The sequence below is a fragment of the Elephas maximus genome, chromosome 17 (genome assembly GCF_024166365.1).
Source record: "Elephas maximus indicus isolate mEleMax1 chromosome 17, mEleMax1 primary haplotype, whole genome shotgun sequence".
Lineage (NCBI taxonomy): Eukaryota > Metazoa > Chordata > Mammalia > Proboscidea > Elephantidae > Elephas > Elephas maximus.
In genome coordinates this window covers 68,310,798-68,338,768 of record NC_064835.1, presented here as the reverse complement: position 1 = coordinate 68,338,768, position 27,971 = coordinate 68,310,798, and the positions used below count along the sequence as shown (strand labels likewise).

Sequence of the window (27,971 nt, the reverse complement as noted above, 5' to 3'; positions counted from 1 at the left end):
TTTTTTTTTTTTTTTATCACTAGAGCTATTTCGTACGTGGATAGATCTACCAATCTTCCTCACTGTACGAAAAATTATGCCACAAAACAAGCACCTTAAAAAGGCACATGAAGTCAGTGGGTGGCTTCTCCAAAGAGTCGTCTATGACACTAAGCTCACTCTGACAGGAAAACTAACCTGCAAACCAAAAACATTCAAAGGCTTTTCTTCAAATCCTGCTAGCGAGCAATACTGAATTCATCAAGTAGTACAAATCTACAGCCTTCTATCATAAAGTCCTGTAAACTCTTCCCCTAACAAAATTGTTAATGCAGCTACAAAATGCTAACATACAAAATAAACAAAAGATGGCTTGTATCACCAAAGACAGAAGAGTTTTAGACAAGAATCTACAGAAAATGTTTTTATTAGGAACGCACATTCAGAACACATTTCTTTATACAGATTAGGTTGCTACCAAGGTCATTAGGTAAAAGAGGCACCGAATTGATCTGAGGGAGCTGACTGCTGTGTGGATAATGAAGGAAGAAAAAGAGGCGCCATGCTTCCTTTTCTTCTCTTTACCTACCAAGCTTAGCCATTGCATGAGGCTGGGAATCACTGCTCAAATCTTTCTTAGTCACTGTCACTTTGTAAAGCCAGAATTTCTAATAATTAACTACATAAAATTAGAATTTAACTATATAACAAGCTGCCTCCTGAAGCACCTTGTTCTCCAATGTCCTACTTAAGAAAAGGGGATCTATATTCAATACACTGTCCATTTTTTAAGGCCTTCCTACATTTCTAGTTAATTTTAAAAGCCTTATTTAGAAATAATACCAATTCATTTCTAATAGTTAAGTAGAATTTTTTAATCTGCAGTGTCTTAAAAACCAATCAATTTGATAAAAAAACAAAAAAACCAAACCCACTGCCAACAAGTCAATTCCGACTCGTAGAGACCTGTAGGACAGAGTAGAACTGCCACACATAGAGTTTCCAAGGAGCACCTGGTGGATCTGAACTACTGACCTTTTGGTTAGCAGTTACAGCACTTAACCACTACACCACCAGGGCTTCCAACCAACTTGATATAATCTCCTAATTCCAGTAACCCATAATTCAAGCTTCAATTTTTCTCTTAACATATTCTATTTTACTAAAATGAATTCCCATCCTGCAACTATGAACAGGAAGAAAACTGTATTTAAAATAATATAAAGACAAAAATGTCATTATTTAGCATGAGATTAACAGTCTAAAATTCTAGTCTTAAAAATATCTATAGCTGCAACCTCTCCAACTTGCTAATTCCCAAGAAATTAATAAAAGGGTATAATTAACATCTAAACTTAGAGCACACTGCCATTTGGAACAAACTACATTAATAATAACTATACCACAGTCAAATAGATCAACCCGTCACCTTTTATGGTTCTAAGGTTAATGAACACAATTTGTCATAAATGTTCCAGTAAGTCTGAGAAACTGAATTGAATGAAAAGACTACCTTTTTCACAACACTTTATAGAAGTAGACTAAAGGCTGAGTTGTCCTCTTTGGAACCTAATGCCCAGCACGGTATCTGGCCATGTGAATGTCATTAACGACACACAAAGAAACAATCCAATGCACTACTGCCATGCAGCTCCTTACATATTTGCTAAGTAATTAGTATTTAAAATTATACATAGTAAAATGGAACACATGAAAATCATCTTTTATTTCTAAGAGTAAACACTGAACAAATTACTTACTTAACAGTTTCCAATTTAACAGAACATAGAGTTGGACTTTCACAAATCGACAATTTGACTAGTGATTTTTTCCAAGTGTATAAACACTTTTCACTTAACACTTTTTTCTTTATGAAATGAGAAAATATACAGAAATGCCAGTTACAGGCTTATCTGCCACACGTGACACAGAGACACATATACTGCACTGAATCTTAATGATAACACTAATTTTCTCAAGCACAAGCGACTTTAAAGCAAACAGCTAGAAATTCGAAAGGATGGAAGTGAGAAAGGAGTGAAATAACTATAAACGTTCTTCCACTTCACAAACTGTCTGCCATCAGAGCCAGGAGAGACTTTCTGCCTCTCTCCGTGACTTCCTCTTCACGTGTCACAGAAAGAGTTCACCATGCTTTACAAAATCCATTACATTTTAAGACCATTTCCAATATCTGTTACCATAAATCAAGAAACCCATTTATTCAAGGTTACTTATGGAGAATTAATCACACAGAAAATTTTAACAACTCCTTTTTCAAAAATTAAAGTACTTTACTGTACTTGGCATTCCTGCACAGAGTGATGTGGACTCAAAGACTGAGCGCATTAAGGGTGTGCAATTAACATTCATGGGCTTGGACATAAAAACAGTGTAATATGGGGAATTCTCTGTAGCTGATACTCCAGAAAAATACATCAGAATATAAACACAATGTAATCTCCTTTGGATTTCTCCTTCTGCTTAAGCGGCATTAGGTAGCATAAGAAATTGTTCTGAAACACTAGTATGGACTCACACGGCCTCAAAAGCACACAAGCAAAAAATATGAAAATATTCGATCCAGAGAACTACGGGCAGTTATCTGAGGTATTATGCATCAAGAACAAAAATCCATGAATGTCTCCACTCGTGATGATTTCTAAAACCTATCTTCCTCATTTGGAAGGTAAATTTACTCAAGACAAAAACAGACAGGTCAGCTACACGACTTTTACTGATTAGGTACAGACGTTATGCCAAAATCAGCCATCAGCATACAGCCTCCTTTCCCACCTACACTTAATGAAATGTATTTTATTTTAAATGGGATGTAGAGGCAAAGTGCCAAGAATTAAAGTGTAACCTTAAAGTTTTAATTTCACACCTCAAATTTTTTTTAAAAAATTCCTAAAATCATGAACACATGATAAACTATACAGAAAAAAAAACGACATTTAAGTCATTTTATACTTTCTTAACATTACACAGTGAAAACAGCTGTATTACATAGTGAAAACAGCCTTCAGATAGCACATTTCATAAGGTACATTTAAAATAGTACAAACATTTACAAAGAACATGTAACTTAAATTTCACAATTGTTTATAAAATGGTACTTGAAAGATTGACCCATATAAGGAAATCAGAGTTTCATATCAAGAGATGGTAAAGTATCATACACACAATGTTAAAAACCTCATAGCTCTCTACGGGAAAATCAAGAAAGGTAACCTAATCTCTCTGGAAAAAAAAATTATTCAGCATTACAAATTTCAAGTGTAAATTTTATATATGAATTCAGTAAGGAACACACTGAAACTTTGCAGGGCCCCATTAGCCATCATTTCTTTTGTGGAAAACAATAAAAATGATGTACTTTTTGAATATGTGTCCATCAAAACCAAAAAGTTAGTTTTTACTTTTTCCTTTATTGGCCACTTTTGATACATTTTTAGGTTTGGGTTCCCATAGGGCATTTTTTACAAATCTTGAAGCTGCCCCTCTGTCCAGCTTGCCAGCCTTCTTCTTGTCTGCTATTTCCTTGACTCTGTTCATGTATACTCTGATTCTTTCCTGAAAGATTAAAAAATAAAGAAAGGAAATAGATTTACTACGCTGTTCAGCACCATAGGGTTCTATTACACTCTACCTCGGCTAAATTCAACAGATACGTAGGTATTGCTTATTAAGTGCATGGTGCTAGGAAGTACAAGTAAACATGCCCCCTTGCTCTCCTGGAGTTCACAGTCGGCGGGGGAAGACAGGCATTAAAAAGTCATTTCAGAAGTGTTGTGAGTGTTTCAAAAGAGGAATGACTATACTAAGACACCACCACACAGATAACCATTCGATTGTTTATATGTCACTATAAATTTTTTGAAATTAGCATTAACATAAATCCACATACTGTCTGTTTTGTATCTGAAGTCTACAACCTAAATTCTGACCTCTTGTATACTTGCAACACACATCAAACTAAACTCTCCTAAAATTTTTCTAAACAGAAAATGGATGGAGTGGTATTTAACTATTTCTTTTTTTGTTACCTTCTAGTGTCACAATTAAAATAGGCAGCATGAAAATGCACGGTCTTTTACTCAATATCATAGTTTTGATTGATAATAAGCACATGAAGCTTCCTAATAAAACGTACAGTTCTCATCAGGCTTTACAAGGGGAGAAACAGAATATGTTGCTGTACCACTTGGAATCTTCTGAGACCATTAATCAGAATAAAGGGCTATCCTACCCTTCAACTGGAGAAATAAAGTTGACGACAGCCGTAAAATGGCAGAGTGAATGATCGATCACAGCTGAGCAGCAAGTTTCATTGAAATAATCAAAGCAGTTACATATATACAGAGAAAAATACAGAACCTTAAAATGTTTTAACTATAGAAGATAGACCACTCTGCTCAAGCCCTCTGACGGCTCTCTATATCTCAGAATAAAGCCTAAAGCCCTTGCAATGGTGGCTACCAGCTGCAGCACAAACCCAGCCCAGCCCTGCCTAGCCCTGCCTCGGGGCCTCAGCCCTGCTTACTCCTCTACCTGGAAGGATCTTCCTTCAAGCATCCACAGAGCCACTCCCTGTCTTCTCTCCTGTCTGCTTAAATAATACCTTGTCAATCAAGTCCTGACTTTACCACTGAAAACTGCAATCCAACCCCCAGCACTACCAAGCCCTCTTACCCTACTCTATTTTGTTTCTTTTTTCCCACAGTACATGTAGCTTTCTAACACACTACATATTTCAGGTGTATTTATTGTCTGTTTCATTGTGTTTACTGTTTGTCCCTTCCACTAGATACAGTCTGGTGGGTGCCACAAGGACAGGGACATTTACCGGCTTTATTCACTGAGGAATCATCTCACTTGGAAATAATGCCTGGCACCCGGTAAGCATTCAAATATTTGTTGAATGAATAAACTATTGTCAACGGTCCTTTGCTGTCTGTAATAAAAAATATAGCAAGTCCGTTTCCTCTCACACGCTAGCTCTGCGATCAATTAGTAATGTCTGTGACAAGGTCAGAAAGTGGAGCAGGTTTATATTGCTTGTTATTTGCTAACCCTGGTTCAGAATATGAATGTACTCCTCCAAAGAATGTGCTCTGAGGGGGAGGAAGATGGATGATCCTTTCCTTTCCCACTGACAATACGAGTATTAAAATACTCCAAATAACTGTGTTAAAGGAAAAAGGAATTTCATCCTCTTGGCTTTAAGAATATCATAAAGTTGAAAACAGATGACACAACCCACACTTCTTACAATTTAAAGCCACTATCACTGGTCAAACCATGATCTGCATATAATGCTGCTTTATACTTTTGCTTTAAATATTTTTCACAATTGCTATATTTTGTGTCCCCACCCCCCGCCAAAGAACTTTTAAAGAAAAGAAGAAAATGCCTCAGTCCACACACTGAACAAAATAAAGGCAACAGATTCACTCTATTCGTCCTTTCTTAAAAATAAATGGCCAAGTTATAAATAACACACACATCAACTACCATAAGACCTGAAAACAAGAACAGAATACAATGTCTAGTGCATTTCACATATGTATTTACCTTGTATTTTATATACACAAAGAATAGATTTATTAATAATATTCATAAAGCCAAGTCAAGAAGGTAACCATAAGTTTGATTTCTAATTTCTTCCTTCAAATTGAATGATTTAATTTTTGAAGTCAGCAAAAACTCCAAGATATCAGACCTTATATACTATACTTCCACATCTAAATGGGATACAAAGACAAACCTAGAAGATTTATTACAGGTTGTAAATATGTCACTAATACAGAATTACTGGACAGTACATATACAACTGGTGCCAAAAAAGCTTTTAGCTTTGTTGCTGAACTGGATTCTTTACTGCTGAGAAAATGAATTAATGGAGGAATTGAAAAGGCGGGGGAGAAACTTTCCCGTCTTTGCTAGTAAATCAACTAGACTGTACTTTTAAGCATTGTGTAAGAGTTAAAAAAAAAAAAAAACTATCCTAGAGATGAACAGGATTTCAAGAATTCATAGGAAAAATAATATGGAAGTTACAAATAATTGCTAGAATCATAACATTTTCCCATCTAAAGATTTATATTATATGGAACACCAATTCTCTCACACAGATAAGAGAAAGAAAAGCCAAAGACATGACGAGATCTGGCTCACTTTCAAAATTTCAGTGTTAAATAATTTTGTTCCCCAAAATCAGTGTAATCAAGGTACTCCGGCTAAATTTCAAGAATACTAGAAGTCTATCAGGAGACAGTTTACCACGCACAACAAAAAAAAAACAAACCAAACCCACTGCCGTCGAGTCGATTCCGACTCATAGCGACCCTATAAGACAGAGTAGAACTGCCCCATAGGGTTTCCAAGGAGCACTCGCTGGAGTTGAACTGCCGACCTTTTTGTTAGCAGCCGTCGCTCTTAACCACTATGCCACGAGGGTTTCCATGCACAACAACGTGTAAAATAAAAAGAAAATAAACTCATTGAAATCTTACCAATTCCTGCTTTACTGGATGTTCCTTAGGATTAACTCCCTGAGTTGCCAAATAAACTACAAGAGAAAGATTTTATGTAAGAAAATGGTGTATGTATTAACTAATTACAATTAAAAAACTCTAGCTATTTACAAAAAAGGAAAGTCACACAGGTGATTAATTAAATCTTAAATTCTTCAACCCATATGCAATATTAAATGTATGTGTGGCTCATGGGCATCTGGTATTCTGATTTAAAAGAAATAAATATCTGATTATTATTAAAACTGCCATAAATTATAATTATATTAAATATATATATATATATATATACACACATATATATATCTCAGGCAGGAAGGGACAGGAGAGGCTGAATGGACATGAGAAACCTGGGGTAGAAAGGGGAAGTGTGCTGTCACATCATAGGGATTGGAACTAGGGTCACATAACAATATGTGTATAAATGTTTATATGAGAAATTAACCTGAGCTGTAAACTTTTACCTAAAGCACAATAAAAAAGAAATTTCTGCTGAAACACTGCACACACACACACACACACAATCACTTTGGTACAGTAAATCATTTGCTTTCTAATTAGCTCCAAGGTAATACACTTACCCCAGAACATTGAATTTAATGTGTATGCAGAAACTAAATCCACCTTCGCTTGTTCAAGTGGATCCAGCTATTAAAAAAATAAGAAAAATACACACGGACTTTGAGTACCATCAGTAACATTTTAAACTTTCACCAAGCACGATGTATCAAAGAAATATTTTTCTTTTTTTTTTTTCACTTTCTAGAATTCAATAACGAAATGGTCTGGAAATAATTTGCAAAAAGAATAAGTTTTGTTAAACAGTGATTTTGGCCCACAAATTTTCACTTCAGGGTACTATCTTTAGTTAGACAAAGCAATGTGTGTAATCCAAGAAAAATTCTTTTGAATTATTTTAATTTGTGGAGTTATGATCTGGGCTTTGTATGTCAAAAGTGATTCATCAATATAAACATTGTACATGATGCATTTATGTATAAGAAGCAGGCTAAAACACTTAGGCAATACCAAAGACAGAGGAAACATAATGAGATTTGTTTTAGACTGTCAAAGTCAATTTACTGTTTTTGTCCTATAGGGTTTCCAGAAACCCAGATAACATCATTGTAATACTTAAACGGTCAAAGACAGTCTGTCAAAAAGAATGCTGTGAGCACTCCTTTTATTTTTCAAAATCAAGTCAAAATAAAAATAGTTACAGGTTATAGTTAAGAAGCATTTTCTAAGGTTAGAGTTTTGTTTTTTTTTCCCTTAGAAATACTCAAATAAATATTGAGTTAAAATAAAGGGGGAAGGGGGAATGCATCACTAATCTATCTTAAAGTGTTAAAATAAAAGATGTCACTTTGAGGACTAAGGTGCCCCTGACTCAAGCCATGGTATTTTCAACCACCTCATATGCATGTAAAAGCTGGACAAGGAATAAGGAAGACTGAAAAATCGATGCCTTTGAATTATGGTGTTGACAACGAATATTGGATATACCATGGACTACCAGAATGAACAAATCTGTCTTGGAAGAAGTATGGCCAGAATGCTCCTTAGAAGTGAGGATGATGAGTCTTCCTCTCATGTACTCTGGGCATGTTATCAGGAGGGACCAGTCCCTGCCTGACGAAGGACCTCATGTTTGGTAAAGTCAAGGGTCAATGAAAAAGAGGAAGACCCTCAACAAGATGGACTGACACTGTGCCTGCAACCATGTGCTCCAACATAGCAATGATTGTGAGGATGGGCGCAGGACTGGCCAGTGTTTTGTTCTGTTGTACATGGGGTCACTGTGAGTCGGAACTGACTTGATGGCCTAACATTTCCTCTTGTGTGTGTTTCATAAAACAGAACTGTTTTATAAGTTACCCCTTTAGGAATTAACATTTTTAAAATACCTTCTGCAACAACTCATTTCGAGAAACAGACATCATGGTCTTCAGCATCTCATCCACAGCACCAATGGAGTTTTCAAATGTTGATAAATATTCATGAATTTCTGCTGGATAGTCTTCATTAATTTCTTCACTTGCCATTATGAGCAACTGGAAAAAGAAAATAAAATCTTAGAATTCATATTAAAGAGACTGTTCTTCAGTTTACAAAAAAAAAAAAAAAAATCAGTAGGTCATATCATGAATTTCCAAAAGGTTAAAACCTGAAAATAATTAACAAATCTTCTTAGAATATAATTCTGAAGCAAAACCATTCAAACTTCCCCTCTCCTTAAGTTGTCTGGAAAAAGAAAAGGAAAGACAAGCAAAGAAAGGCAAAGAGCCCATCCAAGCCCACTGATACATATTAAACCTCAATGCTTTTAAAGCACTAGGACATGCGATATCGATAATCAAAATCCTGCATTTTAAAAACTTTCTGTTGAAGCTGAAGACCAAGCAAGGCAATGAAATTTTGGCAGTACATCCTCTAATGCCTCCTGAAGAAATGATAAGCAAACCTCTCTTTTTTAAAGACGTATATATTTAATCTTTTTAAATTTAGGTGTTGATACAGGAACATATTATATTAAACTAAGAAATCTTAGGTCTGAAATAGCTCATGATTATTTATCACTAGAATCATTTTTCAGGTCTATATGTTTATGTCTATTCCTTAAGCTTCTTTCAAATATTAATAAGAAATTCAAAGAGTCCATAAATCACATAAAGTCTGTAAGTAGAAAACAAAAAACTTGGGGGAAATAAACTACATGGTTTTCATTTAGGCTACACTATAACCTGGCAGCTCACTCTTTTAAAATTCACATTTATATCATAATATTCAATATCTATGTGAAAAAAAGCAAAATCCATGTCAATGTATTTAATAAAGTATTCAAGACCAAATTTCAGAGGCAATCCTAAGCTGTATGTATCTTTAATTTTTTTTATTATTATTAATAGCTGAAAATCTTTTATACGGCTAAGAACAACAAGAATGTGAAAAACAGCCAACAGCAGAGCAAAATGGAAGTAAAGAGACTTGGGCTTTCTGTCTTGCTTGATCACCTTACATAAATCAGGGAATCCCTGTGGGCTTCAAATTCCTCATCCATAAAATATGGCAGTTGGCCTAATTAACGATCTATAAAGTCCCTTACAGTTTAAATATTGAAACTATGTCATTTAATTTTAAAAAACACTATTTCAGTATTTAGTCACGATGTATCGGTATGTCTTCTGGATAAGCATATTCTACCAAGACATCTAGTTTCATTTCCAAAAAAAGAGTCAAGTAGTGAAGGGTCTATCTGACTACACTACCTGTGCTGTAAAGTCACTTACTATCCAACTGCTGTGCAACCGGCAATTCAATATGGGATTCTGATAAAAGAAAACCACATAGGAAAGAATGGTGACTTCCTGTTTTGAATGGTTAACTGAACACGTGTATTTGCCCAACATGCCTTCAAAATTCCTCCCATATGACAGAAGAAATACAAAAAAATAAGTCCATAGTAACGCTGGAAACCAAGAAGGGCACATACCCATCAGCAGATCTCACAGTAGAAATTTCTGTAGGCGAAACAGCAAACAGGCTCAGACTGACAGAAAACAGAGCCAAGGAACCTACAATCCCCTACAAACAAAAGAGAAGGCCACCAAAAAGAAAATAAAGCTTTCCAGGAGAATCTAAGAATAACCCCAAGATGAAGGGCAGTAAGAGCTGGGCCATGAGGGCTGAAAACAGCTAAGCCAATCCTCGGGTCTGGGAAAGCAGGGCTCCAGCATTTGCTGCCGGGATGAAGGAGAAAGAACAAGGGATACACTCCAATATACAGAAGATTTAGTATTCTTTCTCTCTTGATGCAGAGTTTTAAACCAAAATATTTGAAAATCTGGATGAAAAGCATGGTGTGCTGAGAAAGTATCAATTACCAAAACTGACCTAAAAAGAAGTTGATAAACGAAATAAATCATTAACCACAGGGAAAAAAAATTTGAAAAAGTAGCCAAAAGTACCCTCCAAAGAGGCTCCAAGGCCTAGATTTTACAGGTAATTTCTTCCAACCTTCAAGACATAGATAATCCCTGTGGCATTTTACTGTTTAAGAACATAGAAAAAGATGGAAAACTTTGATAACTATTTCATTACATACACAAAAAATAATTCCAGGGTAATTAAAAATTTAAATGTACAAATGCATTGGAAGATTATGTAAAATGTTTATATAATCCAAATGAAACCCAAATGCTATACAACAAAATGGCTGACAGATTTAACTACATAAAAACTGAAAAAAACTTTATGGTAAAAGGATACCATAAACAAAATTAAAAGGCAGGAGACACCCTGGGAGAAAATATTTGCCAAAATACAACAAAGGATTAGATAAGATTATATAAAGCAATAAAAGAAATTAAAATAATGAAGAAATAATCATCCATCAGGTTGGCAATAATTTTAAATATTAGCAATATCCCACGTTAACAAGGGTACACCCTGATGGCGGAATATAAATCGGTACAGACTTAAAATGCACATACTCTTTGACTCAGGAAATCCTTTTAAGAATCCAGCCTACAGAAATCCTTGTACATATGCATATAAATTTATTAAAATGGACACCTCAAACTCTTCTCTGAATTTCCCTCTTTTCTTGCACCAATTTTCCCTCTCTACTGATCATTACCCATAAGCTTGAAACATGTTATTTTTCCACCTAAGACAAGAAACAAACAAAAGCTTTGACTCCATATCCCCCTCCAGCTGAAGCCCCATTTTCTCTCTCCCTTTTAAAACAAACTCCTCAAAAGAGTTGCTTATACTAAACACTCCCGCCCTTAAAAAAAAAAAAAAAAAACACCATTGCCAGGGAGTCGTTCTAACTTACAGCAACTCCATGTGTCAGAGTAGAACTGTGCTCCCAAGCGTTTTCAATGGCTGATTTTTCGCAAGGAGATCAGCAGGGCTTTCTTCCCAAGCACCTCTGGGTGGACTGGAACTGCCAACCTTCAGGTTAGCAGCCTGGTGCATTCCCTGTGGGACCACGACTGCTACCCATGGACTCCTTGCTTATACCCAAACCCAAACCCACTGCCGTCGAGTGGATTCCGACTCATAGCAACCCAGTAGTCTCTAATTCCTTCCCTTCCATTCTTTCTTGAATCTACTACAATCAGGCCCCCTACTTCACTCAAAATTGCTCTTGCCAAAACCACAACTCTCATGTTGCTAACTCCAACAGTCAATTCTCAGCTATCATTTGACCTCACTGACCCCCTTTTCCTCTTGACTTCTAGGACATCGCATTTTCTTGGTTTTCCTGCTACCGCACTGGCTGCTTTCTTGGTCTCCTTTACTACATCCTATCCTTACCTTCAGCCTCTTAATGGTGACATACTTCAAGGCCTGGCCTTGGTTATCTTTCTCTAATTTATTCCCAAGGTGAGTCTCCAGGCTTTAAATTGCGTTAATACACTGCTGTCTTTCCACTGAACTCCAAGTTTACATTTTCAAATGCCTACTATCTCCTGTTGGATGTCCAGTCAGATTCTCCAACTTTGTGTGCCCATAAACAAATTCCTAACCTTACCTATTGCAGCCTTCCACGTCTCAGTAAATAGGTCCTTCAACTGTCTAACTGTTCAGATTCAAAGTGTCAGAGTGATATCTGATTCCCCTCATCCTATCTTTAAAATAAATTCATAATCCAAGCACCTCCTACCAGCAACACTGCTACCACCCTGGTCCAATCACTATCATGTATTGCCTGGGTTGTTGCAAACCAAATAAGCAAAAACAACAAAAACACTACCATCGAGTCGATTCCAACTCATGGAGACTTCACGTGTTACAGGGTAGAACTGAACTCCATAGGGTTTTCTTGGCTGTAATCTTTACAGAAGCAGATTGCCAGGCCTTTCTTCTGTGGCACCACGGAGTGGGTTCAAACCTCCAATCTTTTGATTAGTAGCAGGTGAACACAAACCATCTGACAACTCAGGAAAACTTGATTGTCTCAGCAGCCCCTTAAATGGCCTCCTTGCTCTATCATCTATTTACTATCAAGAAAGCAAAGCGATATCCAAAAGTCTAAGTCAGAGTACGTCACACCTCGGCCAGAAACTCACCCAGAGAGACAAAGTCCTTACAATGGCCTGTAAGAAAGACTCATGCAATCTGTCCAACTGCCTTTGCCTTCTGTGACTTTGTCCCCTCCCCTTGCTCATTTCACTCCAGCCACAACGGCCTCATTGCTCTTTCTCCACCGTATCAGCATGCCTCTTACCTCGGGGCCTTTGTACGTCTTCTCCTCGTCCTAGAATGCTCTCCCCCCGCCTCCATTGTCCGCCAGTAGCTTCGTAGCCTGCACCAGATCTCTGCTCAAGTGTCATCTACTGGTGAATCTTTCCTGACCACTGTAATTTAGTGAACGAGCCCTGGTGGCACAGTGGTTAAGCATTCGGCTGCTAACTGAAAGGTTGGTGGTTCAAATCCACCAGCCACTGCACAGAAAAAAGATGTGGCAATCTGCTTCCATAAAGATTACAGCCTTGGAAACCCTATGGGGCAGTTCTACTCTGTCCTATAGGGTCGCTATGAGTTAGAATCGACTCCATGGCAACAGGTTTTTCTATTTTAAGTTGCACACCTCTCCCCTCACTTCTGGCACTCCCTATCTCTTTCCCTACCTTACAGTCCTCAACAGCATTATCACCATCTGACTTTTTTTTTAATTCATTTATTGTCTGTTTACCCCCTAAAAGGAGCCTTCCTGGTGCAGTGGTTAAGAGCTCGGTTGCTAACCAAAAGGTGGGCAGTTCGAATTCACCAGCAGCTCCTTGGAAACCCTATGGGGCAGGCAGTTCTACTCTGTCCTACAGGGTTACTATGAGTCGGAATCAACTTGATGGCAACGGGCTTCAGCTTGGACCCCCTAAAAACCATAGCTACGTAAGAGTAGGAATTTTGTTCTGTTTTGTTCGCTGCTATATCCCTAGCACTGCCTGGCACACAGCAGTCAGTAAACATTTCTTGAATAAATAGACTGTAACAAAATACTGAAAATAATCCAAATGTTCATTGACAGGGAAGTGGTTCAATGAATTACAGCACATGCACCTAAGGGAATATTATACCCAGCACCAATGGCCAGTAAAAATAAAGAATAAATCCACAAGCACTGACACATCACGACAGCTGGAAACAGCTCTGCAACGTTGTGCACACCACATGATGTGTCCGCCCTGGTGCCGTTTGTTTACAAAAAAGAACTTGTACATGTGTACACACAGACAGAGGTCTGGAAGGAGAAATTCAAACAACAGATATTCTCTCTGAGAAGGGCTAGGTTTTAGGGGAGAGGATTAAAGAAGGCCTGTTTTTTTTTAAAACTCTCCATTCTGTTTTGTTTAAATTTTGTTATTTCAAAAAGTGTGTTTGAAAATTGTAGTTAAAAATAAACGACCACTAAATTTAAATAAAGGCATACTTTTATAAAGTATTTTGGCTTTTAACAAATACTGCACATCTGAAAAATACAAGAAGGCCTTTATTTAAATGTGATAGTTTTCATTCAACTTTTCTATTAGAAAATATTTCCCCCCTTCAGAATTACAGTGGGGCTTTTTCCTGTAATTATTCCCTGTCCCAAAGCCCCAATCAACAAGCAGTTATTTATTGTTAACATGGGTTAGGGTGAACATTGAAAGCAAGGCTGTAAGTAAGAATAATCACTCTTATTAAATCTAAACTGAACTATTTGACTTTTTCCAAACTAAAAAATAAAGGCAAGGCAGACTAACAAATAAAGGGTCTCCTAACCCTAATTCAAATGGTTTCTACTATTATAGATTAGAGTTTCTGAGTATTTGCTCCTTCCACAGGAAAAGCCGGGAAACGTTCCTCCGTCCCCTTGCTACCCCAACCCCAGGATGAAGCAGTGACCCCTCTGGTAGCAACAGCCACAGGCGACACGTGAACAGCACAGACTATGTGCCAGGCACTCTTCGGAGCACTCCACACACTCATCAAGCCCTCAGAGAGAAAGATGCTCAGCCATGGTGGGCTTTTAAGGAGCTAGCCCAAGGTTGTACAATGTAAAATTTCCAAAGAAGAGAAAGAGCCCACCTACCTCTGCTCCTCACTCCCCTCCCTGGTCCTATGTGTACTCCTCACCCCTCCACCTGTTGCTGTATGCTATTGATTCGATTCTGACTCATGACGACCCCATGTGACAGAGTAGAATAACCCCACAGGGTTTCCTTGGCTGTCATCTTCACAGAAGCAGACTGCCAGGTTTTCCACCCACAGAGCCACTGGATGGGTTTGAACTACCAACCTTTCAGTTAGCAGCCAAGAATTGCACCATCAGGGCTCCTTACCCCTCCACCTCCTCCTTCTAAAGTACCAGCTGCAGAGGAGGAAACAGAGGAACAGGGCATGAGAAAACATGCTTCTCTTCACCCCTCAGTAAGATCTGGCTGAGAGAGACTAAAGGGCAGAGGGGAGGGATCTTGCTCATCCCTAAAACCCATTGCTGTGGAGCTGATTCTGACTCACTCATCCCTATAGGACTGTTATTGCCACTCCCCCTGCCCGTCCTCTCATTGGTCATGGAAGCCACAGTACTAACAGGAGAAAAGGAAGGGTGCTCAGCATTGTCCACAGAACTGAAATTACCACCTCCCTCTCCCCCTCTATTCTGTATCTCAGCAAGCTCGGTCCAGCCAGAAGCCTAGGATTCACTCCTGACTCCTTCCTCAGGCTTCATATCCAATCAGTACTGGCAACAGGACTCCTTAATCTACTTGCACCACAAGCTTTCCTCCATTCTCACTGCCTAATTATGTCACAGCCCTTGAGTAATCTCCCTACTGCCACTACCAATTGTACATGGAGTCCCTGGGTGGTGCAAATGGTTGACAAGCTCAGCTGCTAACCAAAAGGCTGGAGGGTCAAGTCCACCCAAAGGTGCCACAGAAGAAAAGCCTGGTGATCTACTTCCAAAAGGAGAGCCATTGAAAACTCTGTGGATCACAGAGCTACTCTGACACACATGGGGTTGCCATGAGTTGGAATCAATTCAATGGCATCTGGCTTGCTAATTTTAGAGTGTTACAAAATAAGATTTTTCTATGTACTCTGGTCATGGTACTCCCTGCTTAAAATCCTGTAGTAGATACTAAAGGTATTTCTGAGCACAGAAAAGCAAGGAATACTCCTGAACTCATTCTATGAAGCCCGCATAACCCTGATACAAAAACCAGGTAAAAACACCACAAAAAAGAAAATTACAAACCAATGTCCCTCATGAACACAGGCGCAAAAATCCCCAACAAAATTCTAGCCAATTGAATTCAACACGTCAAAAAAATAATTCACCATGACCAAGTGGGATTCATACCAGGTATGCAGGGATGGTTCAACATTACAAAAACAATCAACGTAATACATCACATAAATAAAACAGAAGGTAAGAACCACATGATCTTATCAATTGATGCAGAAAAAGCAACTGACAAAGTTCAACATCCATTCATGATAAAAACTCTCAGCAAAATAGGAATAGAAGGTAAATTCCTCAATATAATAAAGGGCATTTATACAAACTCAACAGCCGACATCATCCTAAACAGACAGATTCTGAAAGCATTCCCCTTGAGAATGGTAACCAGACACGGATGCCCTTTATCACCACTCTTATTCAACATTGTGCTGGAGGTCCTAGCCAGGACAATAAGGCAAGAAAAAGAAATAAAGGGCATTTAAATTGGTAAGGAAGAAGTAAAAGTATCCCTATTTGTCCCCAAACCTTCTGCTGGCACAGGACAGGAACCATCCCCGAAGATAACTCATCAGACATGAAAGGGACTGGACAGTGGGTAGGAGAGAGATGCTGATGAAGAGTGAGCTAACTGTATCAGGTGGACACTTGAGACTGTGTTGGCATCTCCTGTCTGGAGGGGGGATGGGAGGATAGAGAGAGAGTTGGAAGCTGGCAAAATTGTCACGAAAGGAGAGACTGGAAGGGCTGACTCATTAGGGGGAGAGCAAGTGGGAGTACGGAGTAAGATGTATATAAACTTATATGTGACAGTCTGACTTGATTTGTAAATGTTCACTTGAAGCTCAATAAAAGTTAATAAAAAAAAAAAAAAGTATCCCTATTTGCAGATGATACAATCTTATACACAGAAAACCCCAAAGAATCTACAAGAAAACTACCAGAACTAATAGAAGATTTCAGCAAAGTATCAGGATACAAGGTAAACATACAAAAATCAGTTGGATTCCTGTACACCAACAAAAAAGAACTTCGAAGAGGAAATCACCAAATCAATACCATTTACAATAAACCCCAAGAAGATAAAATACTTAGGAATAAACCTAACCAGAGATGTAAAAGGCCTATACAAAGAAAATTACAAGACACTACTGCAAGAAACCAAAAGAGACCTACGTAAGTGGAAAAACATACCTTGCTCGTGGATAGGAAGACAACACTGTGAAAATGTCAAATTCTACCCAAAGCGATCTACAGATACAATGCAATCCTAATCCAAATTCCAACGACATTTTTTAACGAGATGGAGAAACAAATCACCAAATTCACAGGGAAAGGGGAGAGGCCCTGGATAGGCACTACTGAATAAGAAGAACGAAGTGGGAGGCCTCACACTACCTGATTTTAGAACCTAGTATATCGCCACGGTAGTCAAAATAGCCTGGTATTGGTTCCATAATAGGTACATGGACCAATGGAACACAACTGAGAATCCAGACGTAAATTCATCCACCTACAAGCAGTAATATTTGATAAAGGCCCAAAATCCATTAAATGGGGAAAAGGCAGTCTCTTCAACAAATGGCGCTGGCATAACTGAATATCCACCTGCAAAAAAAGGAAACAAGACCCATACCTCACACCACATACAAAAACTAACTCAAAATGGATCAAAGACCTAAATATAAAATCTAAAAAGATAAAGATCATGGAAGAAAAAATAGACAATGCTAGGAGCCCTAATACACGGCATAAACAGAATACAAAACGTAACTAACAAGCCACAAACACCAGGAGAGAAACTAGATAACTGAGAGCTCCTAAAAATCAAACACTTATGCTCATCCAAAGACTTCACCAAAAAAGTAAAAAGACAACCTATAGACTGGGAAAAAAAAATTGACTATGACATATCCGATAAGGGTCTAACCTCTAAAATCTACAACATACTACAACACCTCAACAAGAAAAAAGACAAGCCAATTAAAAAATGGGCAAAGGATATAAACAGACACTTCACTGAAGAAGACATTCAGGCAGCTAACAGGTACATGAGGAAATGCTCATGATCATTAGCCATCAGAGAAATGCAAATCAAAACTACAATGAGATACCATCTCACCCCAACAAGGCTAGCACAATCCAAAAAACACAAAATAATAAATGTTACAGAAGTTGTGGAGAGACTGGGAATACTTATACACTGCTGGTGGGAATGTAAAATGGTACAACCACTTTGGAAATTGATTTGGTGCTTCCTTAAAAAGCGAGAAATAGAACTACTATATGACCCAGCAATCCTACTCCTTGGAATATATCCTAAAGAAATAAAAGCCATCACATGAATAGATATATGCACACTCACGTTCACTGCAGTACTGTTCACAATAGCAAAAAGATGGAAACAACCCTGGTGCCCATCAACAGATGAATGGATAAACAAATTATGGTATATTCACACAAGGGAATACTAAGCAATGATAAAGAACAATGATGAATCCGGGAAACATCTCACGACATGGATGAATCTGGACAGCACTATGCTGAGCGAAATTAGACAGTTGCAAAAGGACAAATATTGTATGAGACCACTATAATAAGGACTCGAGAAAAGGTTTAAACACAGAAGAAAACAGTCTTTGATGGTTATGAGAGTAGTGAGGGGCAGAGAGGGGAATTCACTAACTAGATAAAAAAAAAACTAGATAGTACACAAGAATTAGGAAAAGGGAAGGACGACACACAATACAGGGGAAATTAGCACAAATGGATTAAACCAAAAGCTAAGAAGTTTCCTGAACGCAACCAAACACTTCAAGGGACAGAGTAGCAAGGGCCGGGCTCTGGAGACCATGGTTTCAGGGGACATCTAGGTCAATCAGCATAACAAAGTTTATTAAGAAAATGTTCTGCATCCCACTTCGGTGAGTGGTGTCTTGGGTCTTAAAAGCCAGCAAGCAGCCATCTAAGATGCATCAATTGGTCCCAACCCATCTGGAGCAAAGGAGAACGAAGAACACCAAAGACACAAGGAAAATATTAGCCCAAAAGATAAAAGAGCTACATAAGCCAGAGACCAGAAGAACTAGATGGTACCCAGATACCACCAATGACCGCTCTGAGCAGGGACTAAAACAGAGAGTCCCTGACAGAGCAGGACAAAAGTGTGCAGAACTCAAATTCACGTAAAAAGACCAGACTTAATGGTTTGACTGAGACTAGAGGAAACCCAGAAGACATGGCCCCTGAACTCTCTGTTAACCCAGAACTAAAACCATTCCCGAAGCCAACTATTCAGGCAAAGATTGGACTGGACAATAAGGCATAAAATGATACTCATGAAGAGTGTGCTTCTTAGTTCAAGTAGATACACGAGACTAAATGGGCAGCTCCTGTCTGGAAGTGGGATGAGAAGGCAGAAAGGGATAGGAGCTGGCTGAATGGATGCAGGAAACCCAGGGTAGAAACTGGGAGTGTGTTATCTCATTATTGGGATTATAACTAGGATCATATAACAATATGTGTATAACTTTTTCTATGAGAAATTAACTTGAGCTATAAACTTTCACCTAAAGCACAATTAAAAAAAAAAAAAAAAAGAACCACAAAAGTATAAAAAAATCCTGTAGTAGTTCCCAAACATCTTGAGAAAATATTCCAAACTCCTTGGCATGGCTTACAAGGCTCATCATGATGTGGTCTGTGCTTATCTGTCTAACCTCATCTTTCATCAGTTCCCCCCTCCAATCCTATTAACTGTAGCCATGTGAGCTAATGGCAGTTTTCCAAATATGCCATACTCTGTCACTCTAAACCACACTCCACGTGGTTCTCTACTTTTGGTTCTCTCTGAAAACATCATTCCCACTCTACTTTGCGCAAAGCCTGTGTCTTAAGCTGAATTCTCTAGAGAAGCAAAACCAGTAAGGTGTATATATAGAGAGATTTATCTCAAGAAAATGGCTCACACGGTTGTGGAGGCTGGCAAGTCCCAAATCCATGGGTTAGACATCAGGCGGAAGGCTTCTCCCAGGAAGGGCAAGTTGGAACTCATGACACAGGCTGACACTGCTGTCCACAGGTAAAATTTCTTCTGATTTTTCAGGGAAGCCTCAGCTCTGCTTTTAAGGCTTTTCAGCTGATTGAATCAAGGCCACCCAGATTATCTAGGATAATCTCCCTTAAAGTCAACTGATTATAGATCTTAATCATAATCTTTCACCTTCACAACAACCACCTAGGTTAGTGTTTGATTGAATAACTGGGGACTGACACATCAATAAGACCATCCCACTCCCTTAAGCCTCCCTACAGCAAAAAAAGACTACTCCTGGTATCATCACAAATCGTCGCTCTGATGGCATTTTCCCATAACCTTGTGATTCTTGTTAGGTTCCCAAGTAATAAAACTACTCTTCAAATGCCAATTAATACATGTAGAAGAAATGACTATATATATATATATATATATACATATTTTTAAAATCACCATTTTGCAGCCCCTAATGAAACGAGTCTTTTAATGAAACGAGTCAGAATCGACTAGATGGCAATGGGTCGGGCTAATGGAATAACAGATGCAGGCAATGACATCCAACAGACAACAGAACGGTGAGAGGTTTACAATGGAGGGAAGAGGCCGTCACTACCTGAACCAGCTGAGCAATCTTAACAGCACTCTCATATAAAGGAAAAATAAGTAATGGCATGGGGAAAAAAAAAGAAAGTGAAGGCAGAAGAAATAACTGCTCTCTCTAGATTAAGAGACATAAGAGGCATAATAACCAAATAGAATGTGTACACTTTTGCCTTAGGCTGGGCTCTCTAGAGAAGAAAAACCAATGAAGCGTGTATAGACAGAGAGAGATTGATCTCAAGGGAATGGCTTACCGTGGTTGTAGCAGCTGGCACGTCCCAAGTCCCTGGGTGAGGTGTCAGGCTGGAGGCTTCTCCTGACTCACGTAGCTGCAGAATCCAAGATTGGCAGGTAAGACAGCAGGCTGATGGCTCCAGTCCCAAGAACCACAGGTCAGATGACGACTAGCCAGATGCAGAATCCAAAGTGAGCAAAGGCCAGCATGCTTTGCCAGAACGTCCTTATATAGTGCATGCAGGCCACACCCCAAGGAAACTCCTCTTACAACTGATTGGCTGATCACATCAGATCCTATCATGGCGGTGATTACGTTAGGTAGGATAACGAAATCATTACATAACTGCCAAACCACTGGGAATCATGGCCCAGCCAAGTTACCACACAACCTCAACCACCACAACTTTGTTTGGATCTTGACTCAACAAGCGTAAAAAGACACTGTGAGAGAAAGAAATCTGAATGTGGACCGGGTATTAGACGGTACAAAGAAAGTACTGATAATTTTGTCAGCTATGATAATGGTATTATAGTTACATAAGAAAATATCTCTATTATCTAAGGATGCATACTGAATTATACAGGATAAAATTATATAACATTTTAAATTTGCTTTAAAAAAAAAAAAAAGCATCCATGGACTACTTACACTTTGGAAGCAAAGATACAAACCTATGTACATTGTTTCTATAGTGAATTAAATAGCTAATTCACAAATTAATTTTTGGAACACAACTTGTTCATAACTTGGGGGTTACCGAAACAGAAAGCATGTAGGCTAGAAGAGCTAAGCAACTCTATTATATCTCGTTTCAGTTTCAAATACAATTGAGGGTGAAGGGGAGACAGGTTACTAGGTTACTGATCTGTGATAGTTGGTGAACAAAGTTTATAAAAACTAGACAGTCTGCGGCCTCAAATGAGGTTTGTATTACTGACACTTCCAGCAAAGGCTGACATTCCAGAGTAAGTAATTATTTCAAAGACGTCACAAAGTTCCCTTAAAAAAAAAAATCCTGATTCCTGTGTCTTTACCTGGCCCTTATAAAAACATTGTGTGCTGTCAAGTTGACTCCAGTTCATAATAGCTACCCCATAAAAAAAAAAAAAAATTTTTTTTTTTTTATAGGACAGAGTAAAACTGCCTCGTAGGATTTCCTCGGCAGTAATCTTTACAGGTGCAGACCACCAGGTCTTTTCTCCCCCAGAGTGGCTGGTGGGTTGAACCTCCAACCTTTCAGTAGCAGCAGAGTGCTTAACTATTGTGCCACCAGGGCTCCTTATAAAAATGAATGCATGTGAAAATAAGGAAATAAATAAGTAAAGTTTAAAGTCAAATAAAAAACTAGGGGAAAATATCTAAAACATTGATAGTACCTAATTAATAATTAATTTTTTTGGTGTTTTAATAAAAGCAAAGCAGTTCTGGATCTGCTCCTGTAAAGATTACAGCCTACAAAGCCCTATGGGGCAGTTCTACTCTGTTCTACAGGGTCCCTATCAGTCGGAACTGACTGGAGGGCACACAACAACAAAACTGTGGGCAAAAATGAGGAGCAGCAGCCTCCCACTCACTGTTAGTTAGAGTGTAACCTGATACAGCAATTTTGCAAGGCAATATGGCACTATGTTGCAAAACTGTATATGCACGTACTCTTTGACCCAGCAATTTTACTTCTAAAAATGTACACACTCACACAAGATGATACTCAAGGACATCCACTGCCACACTCTTTAAAAGAGTGAAACCCTTTAAAGTATCCATTAATAGGAGCCAGCTAAATAAATTATATCCATTCAATAACATACTCTGCAGCAGTTAAGAAGTATGAAGTAGAGCTTAGAAAGGTTCCTAAAATATATTAAGCAAAGAAAATTTAAAGAACAACATGTATAACACCTCTCATTTGTTTTTAAGAAAAACCAGATACCTGAGCGATGAGTGGGGAGGTATACTAGCTGTTAACTGTGAATACTTTCAGGAAACAAAAGGTAGGAAGGTGAGGAGGCACATTTCATTTTATGCTCTCTGAATTATGACTTTTAGACAATATATAACTTATATCATGACTTATAGTACAATAATAAAAAAGTATATAATTGTATAAATAAAAAGTTCAGTTACCTGAAAATTTACTTTATTCCCAAATACACCCGATAAAATGTCACCGTTTCCCCCTTGAGCAGCTACAGTCAAACTTACATTCTTTAGCTTAATTATATTCAAAGAACCGTAAGAATGTAGTTCCTTCCCTGCCCCTAATTTTGCTAGCCACCATGCAGCTTCCTCCCAGTCCATTTTCTACCTATTCTTAGGCTACAAAACCTCTTTGGCCCTCACTTCTCTCCTACACATCCACAGCTCCCACCCAGCTGTTTTAAACATGCTTTTACAAGTCCTTATCTTTCCTCTGTGCCCATTAGCTAATTCCCAACCATGGGTAACCATTCTAGGTACACCGTGCTAAGGAAAATCACAAAAGTCACAGATTAATGCTACCTAACCTCAACCAGGTCCCCTCTCAATTGCTTGGTAATTCCTTTATTGATCCCTGACTCCCTCCTCAGCACATACTCTGCAATGCCATGTACGTGAATTACATTTACTGAACATATGACTACATGTCAGGCACTAAGAATTCATTTACTCAGTAGATATTTATTCAACATCTATGGCGTCTGCTGCCCTGATACTTGGAATATAATGGTGAGCAAAAACTTGTCTTCATTGGGCTTATACTCTAGTGGAGATGATAGACATTAATCAAGTAATCACAGAAGGATAGAATTACAACAATGATATGGAGAGATACACGGTGCTATTAACTAGATAACTAGTGGACGTGACAATCTGAGGGACGAGCAGATGCTTCCTTGAGACAGCATTCTTCACAATGGAACTGAGTTAAGCGAGTGAAAAGGGAAAGGGGGTGTGCACCACTGTTCATTGCAGCACTATTCACAATCGCCAAAAGGTGGAAGCAACCAAAATGTCCACCCACAGATGAATGGATAAACAAAATATGGTGTATACATACAGTGGAATGTTGTTGTTGTTAGATGCTATCAAGTCAATTCCAACCCATGGCAAGCCTGTGTGTGCAGAGTAGAACTGCACTCCATAGTGTGACCTTTCAGAAGCAGATTGCCAGGCCTGTCTTCCTAGGTGCCTCAACTAGTAGTCAAGCACTTAATTGTTTGCACCAGCCAGGGAAACCAAAGAAATATTAGTTATAAAGAGAAATGCAGTCCTGATACATAGCACAATGTGGGTGGACCCTGAAAACATTATACTGAGCGGAACTAGTCAGTCACAAAAGGACAAATGCAGAATGATATCACTTACATGAAACAAGCAAATATATTGTTGCTGTTATTAGTAGCGATGGAATTGATTCCAACTCATGGCGACCCCATGTGTGCAGAAAAGAACTGCTCCGTAGGGTTTTCAAGGCTGTGACCTCTCAGAAGCAGATCACCAGGCCTGTCTTCCCAGGCACCTCTGAGTAGGTCCGAGCCACCCTCTCTGCCAGTAGTCAAAGGCTAAACCCTTTGTGCCACCCAGGGACTCCATAGCAAACATACAGAAATCAAAAATTATCAGTGGTTACCAGAGGTGAGAAGGAGAGGGAAAGAGCGAGTTTATCCTAAGAGGGCAGTTTATGTTGGTGGTAGGATAATTAGGAAAAGGATAGCAAGAATGGTTACACAACTTGAAGAATGTACTAATCAATGTCCCTGAATTATACATGTAGAAATTGTTGAATTGGTGTATGTTTTGTTGTATAAATTTTCACAATTAAAAAAAGAAAGAGAAAAGGGAGGGTCAGGGAGTTCTCACAATTCTATGGTTGGGAACTAATATTAGCCTCACTTCACAGATGATGTAACAGAAACAAAGGTCACAGGGCTAAGAAGTGGCAAAGCCGGGCTGGGTGGAATGGAATGCAGGTCTAACGGGGGTGGGGTATCTCCCACAAATTCCTCCAGTGGCTTCTCACCCTTTCGATACAAAATCCTCTTTCGCATGACACATGAAGTCATTCCAAGTCTGGCCCCCTCACTCTTCCAGCCTTAATTCCCAACTTCCTACTGCCCCCCAATATCAAATACAACTTCTGTTCCAGTCATGATTCCCCAATTATATGCCTTTCACAGGCCTTTCCCTCTACCTGGAGTGTCCCCTCCCTGTCCTATGCCCCATCTTCTGAGCCTAGTGAAACCTATTAATCTTTTACAACCCACATCAGACGCCCCGTCCTCTATAAAGGCTTCCACATCTCCCAAGCAAAGGCAGTCCCTTTTTCCTCTTTGCTCCCAAGCTTCTCTGAATATACTTGTAATCTACTACAGTTATCACATTGGTTTGTGACTGCCTGCTGATACGCTCACATATCCATCAATAACTCTCCTCTTGTATCTTGTAAAATCCAATAGCAACAGTCCTCATCTTGACACAATTAAACACATTACTCCGCCCTGAATTTCATGACCACACTCTTAAAACTGTCCTGGTCCCTTGCTGGCTGTTCAGTCTGTCTCCTTTGCTGGTTCTTCTTCATCTCCCCAACTTGTAAATGCTAGAGTACCCAAGGATTCAGGCCTTGTGCCTCTTGACTTTTCTATCTACATTCACTCCTGTGATGACTGTCCCCAGTGTCCCAAAAAATCCCAAACCCACCGCCATCAAGTCGATTCCGACTCACAGAGACCCTATAGGACAGAGTAGAACTGCCCCATAGAGTTTCCAAGGAGCGCCTGGCGGATTCAAACTGCCGACCTTTTGGTTAGCAGCTGTGGCACTTAACCACTATGCCACCAGGGTCCCCAGTGTATACAATTTTAAATACCATCTGTTCACTGACAGCTCCCAAATGTTTTTTTCCATTTCTCTCCTGAACTCTAAACTCAGTATACTCAACTGCCTACTCAACATTTCCACTTGGACGACTAACAGACATCTCAAACCTAACACATCCATAAATGAACAGCTATCCTCCCCCACAAACCTGCTCCTCCCAGTTTCCCTCTTCCCAGGTAACGGCATTTCCACCCTTCTAGTTGCTTAAGCCCAAAACTTCAATTATCTTTCTCTCACACCCTACGTTCAATCCAAAAGCACATCTTGTTGGCTCTAGGTACAAAATACATCCAAAATTGAACAACTATTTACCAACTTCACTTCTTACCACCCTGTTAAGCCACTATCTTTTCATCTGAATTATAACAAGGCCGTCTTAATTAGTCTCCTGGAGTTCACACACTCCCACCCCCAGCATTCTATTCTTAACGCAGTAGTCAGGGTGATCCTGTTAAAACCTTAGTCAGATCATGTCACTCCTCTGCTCAGAACCTTCTTCTGGTAATTTACTCACCAGGAACTGTTTCTTCAAAGCTAGATTCATGGTGGATCACACTTTATCACCACATCACTAACACAATGTCTTGTCACATATTAGGTACTTAGGAACTATCTTAAAAGGTAGACACACGTAAAAGCAATTAGGTGTGGCCCATGGTGTCTGGCACCAGGGGGAGGCTCGGGTGCATGTGGCCCTTATGGTGGGTCATTCCGTCCATGGGGAAGAGCTGGTGCTCAGGGACTGAGAGAGGGGCATGTCACGGATTCAATTATGTCCCCCCAAAATATGTTGAAGTCCCAACCCCATGAACTGACTAAAACCAATCAAAGCAAACTAGGACCAAATTATGGAGAATCTTAATATCAGATTATTAGGAAATCACCACAGGGGTCCAAAAGAAAAAGATAAGATAAATGTACATTCTGGGGCTGTTTCCATCCTTAGTTGAGTTTCACACAATTATGAACTAAATCAGAGAATAAATCTAATACAATTGTTTATTGGAACTACAGAGCCATCTGCAGATGTTGCACCATCATTCCATTACTGTAATGTCTCTTTTGCACTGCATTAGAAAATACTAGTAAAATGCAAACACAGCAAGCTCTCGATAAATACTGCTATCTTGGCAGATAGTGAATCCATGCTAGTGTCATTTGTAATTTTCTTTCAGACTTACATTAAAATCCCTGAGAACAGACTTCTTCCTTTTCTAATGAAGATGTTAAACTCTAAACACAGATCTATCCCGAAGTCTGATAATGGAAAGATATATAAAATTACAAAAAGGTTACTAAGATTGGGATAAGTAATTACATCAGGTTAGAGTGAATTACTTCTATTTGATGTTACACTCAATGCATTAGTTAGTAATATTAGTTATTATTTTATTAAAGTGAAAATGACCAAAGTAGTTAAGACCTCTCAGCATCTCAACTATGATATATACACAGCTATTTGATGGCAACTATAACACCTTTGGACTCTGATAATTTGTTTCATTTTGAAAAAAATCACTGCTTATCGTTTATCATTATTTTATTTTTCAACAAAACAATGATTTCTAACATTTCTCAAAGGTTCTCTGAGTGTCAGTAAGGACACTTTCGGATCAGACATCAACTTATGGTTAAGTCTCCATTCAGTGTCGTATCAGAAAGTTCAACTAAGTTGATTTAAAAAAAAAAAAAAAAAGCCGTTGTCGTCAAGTGAATTTCGACTCATAGCGACCCTATAGGGTTAATAACTTACAGGTTAATAAGTGGGTAGCAAAGATATCATTGGGACAAATATATTTTTATCTAGCCAAAACTAAATTGAAGTCGACAAACATGAAAACATTAAAAACATTTTCAAAAAGAAGTTTGAGTGATCTGAACTATTAAAAAAAATTTTTTTTTTCTTGAGAGTATTCGCTACAGACTTCAACTGAGAGTCTAAAATTAGCCCATCATCTCAGGTAGTAGCAGGCAGTTCGTGATTATGGAGTGCATGATAAACGCAGATAACACAGAAAAGTTACTCCCCTACACGTTCCACTTCAGCCTTCCTCCCTAAACAAGGTTTTTTTTTTTAATTACTGCAAAGACATGTGTTTTTATTTCTCCGCCTTTGAATATTTGAGAGGCAGAGCTAAGAAACAAAAAAAAGCTAAAAGCAGAATCAAAAGCGAGAAGTGAAGAGCCAGCGTAAGCCACAACCTAGCAAGCAGCCACAGGACAAGCAGAAGTAGGGCTCCTGCAACAATGCTGCCCCTAATCCTCAGATGTGAGGGATAGCATTCCCGAAGGACACGCAGCCGGACCCCGATCCTCACAGTCAAGCCCGGAAATGAAAGGAGGGCAGGTCCTAGGACAGGAGAACCACACTTAAGCTGCAGCAGGAGAAAACCTCAAACCCCAGCTGTGGAACGATACCTCGCTGGCCTTGGAATCCGTCTTCCGGGAAGCGGTCGAGCAGCGATGACGTCACGGCGCGCAGTC

At 38.9% G+C, this 27,971-nt stretch overlaps 1 protein-coding gene across 5 annotated transcripts; it reads right to left on the bottom strand.

The window, feature by feature from the left end:
* Positions 1 to 354: 354 nt before the first annotated feature.
* On the bottom strand, positions 355 to 27,971 carry C1D (C1D nuclear receptor corepressor). Of its 5 annotated transcripts, XM_049857194.1 has the most exons (7): positions 27,906 to 27,920; positions 26,669 to 26,744; positions 20,644 to 20,793; positions 8,426 to 8,572; positions 7,100 to 7,166; positions 6,498 to 6,553; positions 355 to 3,555 (listed from the first exon to the last, which is right to left on the bottom strand). In XM_049857194.1, the coding sequence occupies exons 4-7, from the start codon at positions 8,561 to 8,563 to the stop codon at positions 3,391 to 3,393; spliced, it is 426 nt and encodes a 141-aa protein (XP_049713151.1). In that variant the 5' UTR covers positions 8,564 to 8,572; positions 20,644 to 20,793; positions 26,669 to 26,744; positions 27,906 to 27,920; the 3' UTR covers positions 355 to 3,390. The 5 variants fall into 5 exon arrangements, with proteins under 5 accessions (XP_049713151.1, XP_049713150.1, XP_049713149.1 ...); XM_049857193.1 differs by lacking the exon at positions 26,669 to 26,744 and having other exon boundaries at positions 20,644 to 20,718; positions 27,906 to 27,971; XM_049857192.1 differs by lacking the exon at positions 26,669 to 26,744 and having other exon boundaries at positions 27,906 to 27,938.

What these genes read in the sequence shown, in the direction of transcription:
- C1D (XM_049857193.1), bottom strand. Translation starts at nt 8,563, where the DNA reads ATGGCAAGTGAAGAAATTAATGAAGACTATCCAGCAGAAATTCATGAA. An exon ending in GAAATGAGTTGTTGCAGAAG is followed by an intron (nt 7,167 to 8,425) that starts GTATTTTAAAAA and finishes TTTTTTTAATAG; the next exon opens with CTGGATCCACTTGAACAAGC. An exon ending in ATCCAGTAAAGCAGGAATTG is followed by an intron (nt 3,556 to 6,497) that starts GTAAGATTTCAA and finishes TTAATCTTTCAG; the next exon opens with GAAAGAATCAGAGTATACAT.